The sequence below is a fragment of the Marmota marmota genome, unplaced genomic scaffold, assembly GCF_001458135.2.
Source record: "Marmota marmota marmota unplaced genomic scaffold, marMar, whole genome shotgun sequence".
Taxonomy (NCBI): Eukaryota; Metazoa; Chordata; class Mammalia; order Rodentia; family Sciuridae; genus Marmota; species Marmota marmota.
The window spans coordinates 228,292-241,103 of record NW_025999944.1 but is presented as its reverse complement, the minus strand read 5'-3'; the positions used below and the strand labels follow the sequence as shown (position 1 = coordinate 241,103).

At 47.9% G+C, this 12,812-nt stretch overlaps 1 protein-coding gene across 5 annotated transcripts; it reads left to right on the top strand.

Moving 5' to 3' along the window:
- Positions 1-6: 6 nt before the first annotated feature.
- Positions 7-12,812, top strand: Neil2 (nei like DNA glycosylase 2). 5 transcript variants are annotated; one of them, XM_048801474.1, is made up of 5 exons: positions 7-117; positions 1,822-1,961; positions 6,826-7,178; positions 9,921-10,117; positions 11,752-12,812. In XM_048801474.1, the coding sequence occupies exons 2-5, from the start codon at positions 1,824-1,826 to the stop codon at positions 12,063-12,065; spliced, it is 1,002 nt and encodes a 333-aa protein (XP_048657431.1). In that variant the 5' UTR covers positions 7-117; positions 1,822-1,823; the 3' UTR covers positions 12,066-12,812. The 5 variants fall into 5 exon arrangements, with proteins under 5 accessions (XP_048657431.1, XP_015354896.1, XP_048657433.1 ...); XM_015499410.2 differs by having other exon boundaries at positions 15-247; positions 1,824-1,961; XM_048801476.1 differs by having other exon boundaries at positions 18-152.

Sequence of the window (12,812 nt, the reverse complement as noted above, 5' to 3'; positions counted from 1 at the left end):
GAGCGGACCTCCCAGTTCCGGGGCGCGGGTCCTCCCCGCCCACGTCCGCGGAGACCCTGGGGACTGGCGTGTGCGCCGCGGAGCTGGGTGTGGCCGAGGGGCCGCCTACCGCGACCGGTGAGTCCGGCCCTGGACCGCCGCCTGCCCGAAAGGTGGAGTAGAAGGACGGGGCCGCGCCGCCCCCGGCTTCCTGCCCGGCCGGTGCCGGGGCCTCTGGGCCCGAGTCTGGCTCCTGCGCCTCGTAGATGCGTGACTGTGAAAACGCAGTTACAGAAAAATTGAGAAGCGCCTCTTAAAGGCACCACACCCTGGCCGAATTCATTTCCTTTTTGCGTGTTGACCACGGCGCCTCTGTCCCGGGAGTTCCAGGGACCCTCATTCCAGTCTCTGCGCCCCCTTCTCCCCCGAACCGCGTAAAGAGTCGGAAAGGCAGTCATCTTAGACTCTCCTTGGGGAGCAGTTTGCCTTGGAAACAGCAGCGAAGACCTTTTATTCCCCTTCCTCGCCTGTCACCCAGCCTGGCGACCTGGCTGTAACTGTCCTGCGGGAAGGGACCCTCGGTTCTCATCTTGCGGCCACTTCTCCACCTCCATCAAAATACTTAAACCTGTCCATGAGCCGAGAGATTCAAGATGTGGGTGCCTTGCAAAGGGTGGCTTTTCGGGAAGCTTTCTGTGTGGGAGGCAGTCGGGCTCAGAACTGGTGAAGGTCGGTTTTTCTGGCAAGGGGCCTTTCAGCCCACAGTTTTCCCTTGAGGGTCTGAGTAGGAGGAACATTATCACTTTCAGAGAATATAAAGTGTCACGGATTTTAAGATGCATATTATGGAATGTGCTGCTGAGGAAGTTATGAGAATTCCTGGAATGTTAGAGACATCTTCAATTTAAAAAAATATTTTAAATTTTTTGTTAGAATCACTGAAGTAATAGCTGCCACCTGCCAGATACCTGAGTAATTTTCACCATGACTTACAGCACATAACTTGTGCTGAGGAAACAGGTGTATTAGTAGTGCCCTGAGTGAGGATGGGATGTGCAGAACACTCAGACTGCCTCACACAGGGGGCTCTCAGTGAACTTGGATGATTGGGTCAAGGTCACAAATGGCCTGCAAGACACTGCAGGGGACCAATGTTGCTTCCTGGTGGTCAGGGATAATTGTTGTAGCAATTAATTTTTGCTACAACAAAAATTATTAATTATTAATTAATTATCAAAAAAAATTTTTGATAATTGCTGGGCACTGCCCCTTTCTGCTCTCAACTGGCTTGGCCAGTGTCTGCACTTGTGGGTTCTGGGTGCTCTCTGCATTGTGGCCGCCCCTTGGACCCCAGGGCCGAGCAGATCTCATGCACATCTCCCCTACCTGAGGGCTGGTCACAGGAGGACCAGGTCCCATTGTCCCCTAAAAGTGGGGGGATCCCTCAGCACAGAGGGTTGGAGTGATTGTTTCGGGAAGTAGGGAGGGGGAGGAGGACAGAGCTGGAGATGAGTTAGGAGCGCACAGTCCAGGCAGAAGGCAATGAGAGTCGTTCCCCAGGTGGCCACCGAAGTGGGTGGCACCCATGATGTGATGGCTAGCACGCTGTTGGTGTGTGCTGAATGAAGAAAAGGCAAGAGGAGTTGGGAACTCATTCCTGAGAAGTGGACCCACACCCTTCTGTGGCTTGTCTTCCTCTGATGGGTCCCTGCCCCGCTGCGCTCTCTCTTTGACCATATAGACTGTTAAAGTTTGTGGCAGGAACCGGCTGCTAAGAGCTGGGAGAATGAGGAGTGCTAGAGAGAATGAGCTAAGGTCTCTTCTGCCTGTTTCTGCCTGCAGAGATGCCAGAAGGACCATCTGTGAGGAAATTTCACCATTTGATCTCTCCCTTTGTGGGCCAGCAGGTGGTCAAGACAGGGGGCAGCAGTAAGAAGCTATACCCTGCCACCCTTCAGTCTCTGTGGCTCCAGGACACCCAGGTGAGTTCTGTATCCTCTGCAAGTCAGGCTCCCTTAGCCCATCCTGTGCCTCCCCTGGAATCTGCCCCAAGAGGTCTCATGCTATCCCTCCCATTGGCCCTGGATAACCACTGCAGGACTCCATATGGGTCCTGGTCTTTCAGTCTGACGTTTCCCAGTCAGAAGTGGGCATTACGTGGACTGTGGGCTCTGAAGATCACAGAGGCATGAGCTGGAGACCCCCATTCAGAGTCTGGAGACATTCTGACTATTCAAGCTGTGTCTGATGTTCAGCTTTGGGCTGGGAACCAAGTTTGATCCTTGTGCCAGTGGGGATGAAAGAAAAGAGGATTGCTGCAGGTCTGGGTTCAAACCGTCCATCTTTTTCTTGAGCAGGAGTCAGAATTCCTTCAGGCGGCTCACTGGCTCTGTGATCTGACCCCTGCATGCCTCTCTCGCCTTTGTACCCACCCCAGTCTGTCTTTGATCACCCAGCTCGGGTCATTCTTGCCCAGGGTTTTGATATGCTGCTCCCCTGCATGAGCAGGTTTTCCCTTTTCTCCTATCTGCCCCCTCAGTTTACCATGGTGATTTCTACTTGGCCATCCGTCCTCGGAGAAGCTTGACACTGGGTGAGACTCCTCTCCAGGAGGACACCTGAACTTCCTCCTGTTGTACCTATTCCTGAATTTGTGCTGCTTGTGGTGTGAAGGAGACGGATAAACCTTGTGTCCTGAGTGCTTAGCTGGACACCCAGCACATAGGAGGCACAGGGTAAATGTTTGCAGGCCACAGAGTAAACTCAGTAGACTGTGTTGCTGCTTAGCTGGGAGCTCTTAAGCAAGTCTCTTAGCTTTAGAGTGTTTGATTCAGTCGTGGGGACGAGGCACTGGCTTGCTGCTACGGCAAGTGGACTTTATCCTTCCATCTTCACCCATGAGTTACATGTTTCAGAGAACTATCCACATTGTGGAGCCAGGTCTTCCAAACTCCAGGCTGTGGTCTCTTTGTACAGACTGTCATGGGAGGTTTGTAGCTGCAGGGTGTGGTCCCTTGTCTCTGGACCCCCCGCATTTATCACAGTGCTTGTCACAGAGCTGGGACTCAGAGAAGATTATCAAATGGCAGTGTGGACAGAAGAATGTGTGACAAGAGTGCTTGAAGGTGGACCCAGAGCTGGTTTCGCAGAAAGCTAAGGCAGAATCTGTATTGTGGGAACCCAAGAAAGGCCCAAGGAGGTGGCCTTGGGGAGCTGCTTAATGGGGCTCTCAGGAGCACCTTTTCCTACCTGTCTGTTTTTCTGTCCCTGCCCCTGAGGAATGCAGAACCAGATGCGGAAGGAAAGACTTGTATCTCCACAGGGAAACTGACAGCGGTGCTTAATGGGGAGGAGTGGATCTCAAGGTTAAGAGCCCAGTGAGGACCTCACGTAGGGGGCATCCTGTCACCTGGAGGAGGTGGGGCTTGAGTTGAACTTTGAAGACTGGAGGATTTAGATAGACTCAGGGGGAAATGGGCATTTCAGTCTGAGAAGGAATTATAGACAGGAAGAGGGACGGGGAGTAAACAAGATGGGTTCTACTCTGCAAGCCTTTTGTCAGACACCTTCCTCTTCAACTCTCTGCTTTCTGGGTAGTAATTGTCTTGACTGCTCATAGCAGACTCAGAAGGTGACTCATGCAGCTCCTGTGATGGGACATTCAGAGCTCGCAGTCCTTGTGTGGCTGTTGAGGTCCGTATTCCACCCATTTCCGTGGGTTGGAGGTGGGTTTAGGACTCAAATGTTACTACATACTTTGACTTTTTTTCTTTTGTGGTGCTGGGGATCCAACTCAGGGTCTTGTTCGTGCTAGGTGGGTGCTCTGCCACTAGCTTACTTGGACTTTTTATTTTTTAATTTTTTTTTGTAGTTGTAGGTGGACAGCATGGCTTTATGTTATTTGTTTATTTTTATGTGGTACAGAGGATTGAGCCCAGTGTCCCATGCATGCAACGCAAGCACTCTACCACTGGGCTACAGCCCCATACTTAGAATCTTAACCAACCCGCCAATTAAAAATTTGTAACAGCTTTGGGCTGTGGTTATAGCTCAGTGGTAGAGCGCTTGCCTAGCAGGTGAGGCACTGGGTTTGATTCTCAGCACCACATATAAATAAATAAAGGTCCATTGACAACTAAAAAAAACATTTTAAAAAATTTATAACAGCTTTATTGAGATATAATTTGCAAAACACACAGTCTGCCCAGTTAAACTTCATAATTCAGTAGTTTTTAGTATATTTACTGAGTTTTCCATGATTCGTTTTAGAATCTTTTAATTTTTTTTTTTTTTTTTTGGCAGTGCTGGGGGTTAAACCCAGGGCTTCTCGCATGCAAGGCATGCTCTCTACCACTGAGCTCTACCCTCAGCCCCAGAATATTTATGTTACACCCAAAAAATCTCTGTGCCCATTAGCAGTCATCCCATTTTACTCCAGCCTTCAGCAACCACTAATCTACTCTCTTTCTGTAGACTTGCCTCTTTGGGACATTTTATATATGTGGAATCATGTAGTATGTGTTTCTTTGATGACTGGCTTCTTAATATGATGTCAGATTCATGTATATTATAGCAGGTCTCAGTACTTTAATCCTTTTTGTTGCTGAATAGCTTCCACTATATGGGTATGCCATATTTTATGATTGATGATGTCCATTCATCAGCTGATGGATAATTGGAGTAATCTGCTGTGGACACTGATGTGCAAGTGTTCGTGTGGGTGTGTGGTTTCAGTTCCCATGGGTCTGGAATTGCTGGGCCTCTTGGTAACTCACAGAGTGGACCTTCTTGTGCTCACCAACACTTCTTTCCATGTTCTCCTAGTCTCTGGTGTGTGTCTTACTTTTTCTTTTTATTGTGTCAAAAAAAAAAAAAAACAACAACAACAAAAAACACATAACAAAATTTACCATCTTAACCAACCTTTTATAAGTGTATGGTTCAGTATTCAGTTAATTATGTTCATGGTATTGTTGGGTAGATCGCTAGATCTTTTTAAATCTTTCCTAGCTGAAACTCAGAACCCAATTAGCTTTATTTATTTATTTTTAGTGGTGCTGAGGATGGAACCCAGCTACAACCCCAGCCCCCCAAATTCTTTCATTTTTAATGCAACACTGTTCTGTTATGGACATACCATGTTATGTTACCCATTCATCTCTTGGAGGACACCTGGTTGCTTCTGCTTTCACAGCTGTGAAAAAGTTATCTCCCTTTTAAAATATGAAGCCCCTAGAGGGAAGGACTGGAGTCTCCCACTGTCAGGCATACTGCAAGTTGTCAATGATTAGTGAATTGAAGTGACTGCAGTGTCCTGGCACTTAAAAGAAGCATAGCAGAAATTGGCATGGTTGGAGAGGGTACAAGGACATCTTGACCAGCCCTTTTTGACTGTAAATGTTTTGACCTTGAGGAAGGTTTAACAAATACTTTATTTATTATTGTACTAAGTATTAACACCGGCACTACTTTACCACCAAGGTACATCTTCAGCCTTTTTATTATTTATTATTTTTTTTAATTGTGTACTTTTGTTTTTGTGCTTTTTTTTTTTTTTTTACTTTTTATTTTTTGAGACTGGGCTAAGTTGCCCAGGCTGGCCTTGAACTTATCTTCCTCCTGCTTCAGCCTCCTGAGCTGCTGGGGTTATAGGCATGTATGACACTTGATTGACAAATATTTTAATCAGAATTATTTCAATACTGGCAAATTTACACTGATAAAGTATTTTCTGGAATAAATTCTAATATGTCCACTTAATTCCTTGTTCAGTGTGTGCATGTGCACGCCCAGTTATGCCCTAATACGTGGCAGAAAATAATCTGTGCTCGGATTTCCAGACAAATTATTCTGCAGATAAACTATTATTAGACAGGTGATATATTCTGCCGAGAGGCTACCATTGTAGTTTTTAACTAATGGACAGATTGTGGGTCGTATCAAAACAATAATCTTGATGTACCTTTGACGGTCAAAAAGTAACACAAGCACTTCCAGCATTAAAGGCAGATGGGTTGGTTTGGTCACTGAAAGGCTTCCTGGATTTCAGGCTGCGTGGAAAAGACTCATCCTGGAATCTGGGTGTGCACACACTTCATACAAGGATCTGGCAACTGATTATATATCTATTTTAATTGTGAATTCACTTGTAGCTATTTTGTCAAGTCTGGTTTGCTGGGCAGAAGGTGGGAAAAAGATACTGGATCTCACAGTGTGTTGTCTTCAGCCACAGTCCGTGGCTGTGCACACACTGATTAATTCTAGAATAAAGACATGTAGTATGAGTGGAATAGAAGAATGATAATTTGCATTTTTTTTTTTTTTTTTTTTTTTTGGTACCAGAGATTGAGCTCAGGGGCACTCAACCACTGAGCCACACACATCCCCAGCCCTTTTTTGTATTTTATTTAGAGACAAGGTCCCCCTGAGTTTCTTAGTACCTTGCCTTTTGCTGAGGCTGGCTTTGAACTCATGATCCTCCTGCCTCGGACTCCAGAGCCACTGGGATTACAGGTGTGGCCAAGGCATCTGGTTTGTGCTCATTTCTTAGCCAATTCCTGAAAACATTGGGAACAGTTCTGCTCAGATATTCTAGGGTGGCTATGCTGACTGGTATAGGTCTGTCTTTTACTAATCTAATTCTTCCAGTTGCTTCCAGTCACTTTGAAAGCCATGGGCCAACTGGCCACACCACCACAGCAAAAAGATCAAAAGGCAGGACCCAGATACGCAATCTGGGGCAGCTTCACAGCAAGGAGAAGGAGTCAGTGGGCAGTTGGGTAACTGTGTAGCCCTTAGCTCCTTTTTGGGTCTGTAAAGCTTAGATCCATGTTCATTTTTTCCTAGGTTCATGGAAAAAAATTATTCCTTAGATTTGATCCAGATGAAGAATCGGGGTCCCCTGGTAGCAACCCACTGCCAGAGCCTCCACAGAAAGGAGCAAGGAAGGAAGAGACTGTGGCCCCAGAGCCAGCCTTGGGACCCAGCAGACTCAAAACCTCTGATGAATCCTGTCCGTCTGTGGAGCTTGACCCCAGTGGATCAGATGTTCCCGAGGGTCTGGGGACAGATGGCCCTGCAACAGGAGCCCCACAGTGGCTGCAGGTCAGCTTTGGTCTGTTTGGCAGTGTCTGGGTGAATGAGTTCTCCAGAGCCACGAAAGCCAACAAGAGAGGTGACTGGAGGGATCCTGTGCCCAGGTAACGGTGTGGATGTTGGGGTTCTTGGCAGGGTCTGCAGTATTCCTGTGGTCCCCACCGTGGCAGGGTGTGGTGCTGGGTGTGGGGGGTCACGCTCAGGTGGATGGCCAACCCTAGCACCTGCTGTTTAGGAGACAGAAGAGGCTGTGGTATTTACCCAGGTTGGGAAGTAGGCTGCGGTCTGCACCTGAGGGGGAGATCGTGACTCCCTGGGGTGGCCTGGAGAAGGGGAGTTTCCAACACACGAGGAACTTGAGGGCAGACGGTCTCTGAAGAGCATTTCATGCCTCAACTCTTGCTCTCTGAACTTGGGGACAGGTTTGCCCAGGTTTTAATCTATGAATGTTGATAAAAATGACTTTGTGCAGCCAGCTCCGTGTTTTGGGTTATTTCCTTGGGGCTCGTGCCAGAGGGGAGTTGCTGGTGAAGACAAGGAATGTTCTGTGGCTGCAAGTTTTCGGGGCTGTACAGAAGTGCTGGCTTGGCTGCCTTCTCGCTAGCTTTGGGTCCTTTGTGTACTTTTTATCAATTTGTTGAAGCTCGTGGACGTTCAGTCTGGTAGCCTCTGTGATATGTGCTGCCTCTATTGTTTGAGGCTCTCTGGTGTCCTTTGACTATGTTTATGATGCTTTTTGACATTTGGGGTTTTTACTGTTTATGTAGTCAACAGTGTTTTTCTTGGTCACTCCTAAGTTTCCCTCTGACTAAAGAGGTCCCGTGTACTCCAGAGTCACCTGAAGGGTTTTTGTTGTTGTTGTTTTGGGTTTTTTAGGTGGTGGTGCTGGGAATTGAACCCAAGGCCTCATGCCTGCTAACAAGCATTCTTCCACTTAGTTGCATCTCCAGACCTTTTTATTGTATTTTGAGCCAAGATCATGTTAAATTGCCCAGGCTGGCCTCAGACTTGTGATCCTCCTGACTTTTCTATTTTCAAATTTTGCTTTTAGGTTTCAAACTTTGTCTTTGCTTACAGTATCATGTAGGGCCCACAGGATGCTTTGGGCAGCTCAGGTAGCTCAGGAGGTCCGAGGGAGGCTCTCTGGAGCTGGCTGGGTTCTGAGTCCTGCCTCCTGTTCCTGAGACTCTCCTGGCTTTGCACATTGCCACTCCTGGGTTGTTTCCTTGGGCCAGCAGCAAAAAGCAGCTGCAGTTTCAGGCTTTATACACACCCAGGAGCAGCCAGAGGGAGGACCCGCTTTTAGGCTTCTGCTGAGTGGACGGCTTGCTCAGGGCCCCAGCTGGGTTCCCTGCCGGCCACACCTGGCAAGGTGCTATGTTGGAATTAGTCACAAGCTGGGAAACTGGACCTCTCTCCCTGAAACGGGCTCTCTCCGGAGCTCACCCTGGTGGTCACAGAGTGAACACGTATTGTCCTCTTCTGTTACCGTCTTGTCAAGTTCCTTCTTGTTGTTCGTATTTTATAGTTGGCTCTGTCCTTTTTTTTTTCCCTACCAGGCTTGCCTGAGTTTTATACTCTTTTTTGGTCTTTGAAGAAAATAATTATTGCTTTATATAATCTTTCTTTATGGAAGACTGTTTCTTAATTAATTTCTAAATGTTTTGGAGTTTAGGGTCTTTTTTTTTAGTTTTTACTTGTTTATTAATTGCAGTACAGGTGACTGAACCCAGGGGCGCTCTACCACTGAGCTGCAGCCCCAGTCCTGTTTAATTCTTTTATTTTGAGACGGGATCCCACCGCTGGCTTCACACCAGGGATCCTCCTGCCTCTGCCTCCCCAGTTGCTGGCATTAAGGTTGTGCCCCACTGCAGCTCTAACCATCCAGATTTTACTAACATAAAAATTGAAACTGTTTTTGCTTACTATCCCCACCTTTCAGATCAATCTTTTAGAGTATTTCTACTTGTTAATAATTTTCTATCATATTCACCCCAGTTTCAGAGTTTGTCAAGCTGATTTGGATTTTCAGTTCCAGGTTATTAAATTAATTAATATCATTATATTATAACTATACATTAAATAACATTAAAAGGGATATCTTTCATTTCAAGAACTCTTTCCTGATCCTGGCGCCATGGTTCTTAGGTGCACTGTCATAATCACGATCCATTGATGTCCCATGGCACCTGTTACAGAATTCCATTGCTCACTTCTTCACCTCCTCCCCATCTCCCCCATTGAGACCATTGCTGGTGTGATTTTTGCTGGGTATGTATCTTTTCTTGGAGCGGTTTCCTGGGCACTGAGAGTGGGTTCTCCTGGTCCCAGCTCTCCCCAGGGACACTCACTCCATCTAAGGCCTGGGCTCAGGGATCTTCCCCTTCAGATGTGGAGGCAGTTCTGCTCTGATTAGCTGTCCTTGAGGTTGCCATCATTTCTTTATCAGCATTTATAACTTTGTGCTCTGTCCCTGACAGCTCAGGGGAGTTGGGTCTTTTTGGTAAATCTAGCCTGGGGCTGGAGGTAGAGCCTCACTGCCGCCATTTCTCTGTGTTCCTTACTGGTGAGCCCCCTTTTTGTGTTCTAGGTCGTCAGACCCCCTGAACTTTGAGCTGTTCTGTTTTCCAGGTTTTCTTCTGTGAACAGAAGATACTCAGAAAAAAATAAACCCACGTGTATGTTTTGTTCTAACGACTCCATTTAGCTCTGTGATGTCTGTGATTCTGACAGAGCTGTCCATTTTCTCTTCAAGGCCTGGCTTTCCCCAGGTTCGTCAGAGTCGCAGCATAGTGTGACCTGACACAGTGGAAGCTCATGTGCATGTGGTTTGTTCTTTCTTCCAGGTTGGTCCTACACTTTGGTGGTGGTGGCTTCCTGGCATTTTATAATTGCCAGATGTGTTGGAGCCCTTCTCCTGTGATCAAACCTACCTGTGACATCTTGTCTGAAAAGTTCCATCGAGGACAAGCCTTGGAGGCTCTGGGCCAGGCTCAGCCTGTGTGCTATACACTGTTGAACCAGAGATACTTCTCAGGGTTAGGTATGACTGACGGGTCAGGGGGAGTCCCTCAGAGTCGTCCAATGGAAAAGTCATTCATCTGGGAGTCTCGAGTCCTGAGGATAGTTCTGTTGGTCTTGAAGTGATGACTTTATCTCTTTAGCTTCCCTGGTCTTTAAAATTACACAGAATCTCAGGATGTAAAATGGATGATTGGTAATTTAGCATTATATTTCTTTCATAAGTTAGTATTTAGTCATTAGAGCCGGGCATGTGATGCTCGCCTGTAATCCCAGTGGCTCAGAAGGCTGAGGCTGGAGGATTAAACTCAGCCTCAGCAACTTAGCAAGTCCCTAAGCAGCTTAGTGAGACACTGTCTGAAAATAAAATACAAAAGAGGGCTGGGGATGTGGCTCAGTGGTTAAGCACCCCTGGGTTCAATATCTGTTACTACCTTTTGCCCCTAAAACAAGAGGTGGTTAGATAAGCATTTTCTAACTTCTGCTTCAGAATTTGTACCCTGACTGGATTCTTAGCCTATGCTTCCTGAGGTGCATTAGGGCGTGACCTCCTGAAGGGCAGGGGCCGTGCCTGTGCCCCTGGTGTCCTCCACTGCCTAGTGCCATCCTGGCACTGAGAGGCACGGGGCCAGGGTCTGCAGGCAGCTGGGAGTCCTCTGTTCACTAACAGGAAAGGGCAGTCACTTCATTCATCCATTCCCCCAAACCTACTGCACACCTGCCCTCTGGTAAACTTGCCTTCTCAGCCTAACACAGCCATTGTTTAAAAAGGCTCAGCAGGGCTGGGGATGTGGCTCAAGCGGTAGCGCGCTCGCCTGGCATGCGTGCGGCCCGGGTTCGATCCTCAGCACCACATACAATCAAAGATGTTGTGTCTGCCGAAAACTAAACAATAAACATTAAAAAAAAAATTCTCTCTCTCTCTCTCTCTCTCCCCCTCCCTCTCCTCTCTCTCTTTAAAAAAAAAAAAATAAAAAAATAAAAAAATAAAAAAAATAAAAAGGCTCAGCAAACCAGGCCAGTTCCCCTGAGATGAGGTGGGGTATAATAAAGGCCCAGTAGGGTTAAAGAGAGAAACTGTGGGGATATTTTGAAGAGAGGCATTGATTCTGGAAGAAGGGGTTGAGGCTGGCTTCATAAAGAATGAGGCAGGAATAGACAAATAATTGAATAAGACCTCCTAAACTCTGCATGGAACAGGCATCGGAACAGTTCATGTTTCCACCAGCCACTGAGCTCAGCATTCTTAGGTGACGTCTCACTGACTGCTCACAAAAACCAGCAAAGCCATTCCTGTTTTACAGATGAGGAAACTGAAACTTAGAGGCCAAGGAACCTGCCAGGGCCATATGGTAGGATCTGGTCGAGCTGGGATTCCAGTGCAGGTGGTCAGGAGTCAGGCCCTTCTAGCAGCCTCTTGGCTGTGACGTGGGACCCACATGTGTTACTTCATTTTGCTTCACAACAGCCTTCAGGGGGAGCGTGGCCAAATGCATTTTGCAGAGGGCATGGACGCGGAGCCTGCAGCCCTGCCCCGGAGGCCCCTGTGTGACAGAGCTCGTGCTCCCCGCCATCACACCAGCTCTGCTCCCTTTGGGGTGGTTTCACTGTGGCATGTTGCGTGTCCCTCCTCATCCTTTCCCTGCTTTGTTTCAGGGAACATCATTAAGAATGAAGCCTTGTACAGAGCCAGGATCCATCCCCTTTCTCTGGGCTCGCTCCTGAGTGCTTCTCGCCGGGAGGCCCTTGTGGACCATGTGGTGGAGTTCAGTACGGGCTGGCTTCAGGGAAAGTTCCAGGGCAAGCCACAGCACACGCAGATCTACCGGAAGGAGCAGTGTCCTGCTGGGCACCAGCTCCTCAAGGAGCCCCTTGGGCCCCCAGGCGGGTTCCAGAGGCTCACCTGGTGGTGCCCACAGTGCCAGCCCCAGGTGCCCCCTGAGGAGCCACAGCAGCTCCAACACCCCTGAGGCACTCAAGCTCTTCTTGGTACTTGTCCTTGAGGACCATGGGGCCTGTGTGTCCAGAAGGGAAGGTGTGGGCAGGGATTGTGGGTGGCCACAGAGGACAGCCTGGGCTGTGAGGTGTCAGTATTGTTTATGTTCACTCTCTGGATTGTGCCTGAGGCACAGATTTCATAGGGGTAGGTTTTCTTTTCTAGTTCCCTTGATTCTTCCTGAGGAAGGCAGTCTTCACAGGTGAGGGGAACACCCAGAAAGATGGTGGAGCCCTAAAACCAACAGCCTGGGGGTGGGTGGGACATGACTGTGTTCCCAGCAAGGCTTGGCAAGTGTCCAGTTTTGGAAAGTTTGGTTGATCTTAAGGCTTTTGGTTTTGAGAAACAGGAAAACGGAAGTTTCTTTCCCTGTTGTCTGTGGAGGGTCCTGGGGATGAGGATGGAGCTGCAGGAGAAAAGTGCTGGTCCAGCTCCTGCTGGCGTCTCCCGCCCAGTGGGGAACTCAGGGCCTGGCAGCACGTCAGTTACCCTCCGGGGATCCAGTGGCCTTTAAAGAGAAGCTAAAGCTACTTGTTTACTCCTTAAGTTGAAATGTTTGTGGCTGTTGATGCATCAACAATTCAGGAACCAAAGGACATAGAGAAACATTCCTCAGGTTGTTGGTAACTAAATGAAGCTGGACAGCAACAGGAAAATAAAGCTCTTTGCTATTTCTGTGTCATCTTTATTTGGCAGTAAAGGTTTTTTTGATTGTTTTGTT

Coding starts and splice junctions, on each gene's coding strand:
- Neil2 (XM_048801473.1), top strand. CDS start 633: ATGTGGGTGCCTTGCAAAGGGTGGCTTTTCGGGAAGCTTTCTGTGTGG. Junction 7,179..9,920: donor TGGAGGGATCCTGTGCCCAG/GTAACGGTGTGG, acceptor TCTTTCTTCCAG/GTTGGTCCTACACTTTGGTG. Junction 10,118..11,751: donor GAGATACTTCTCAGGGTTAG/GTATGACTGACG, acceptor GCTTTGTTTCAG/GGAACATCATTAAGAATGAA.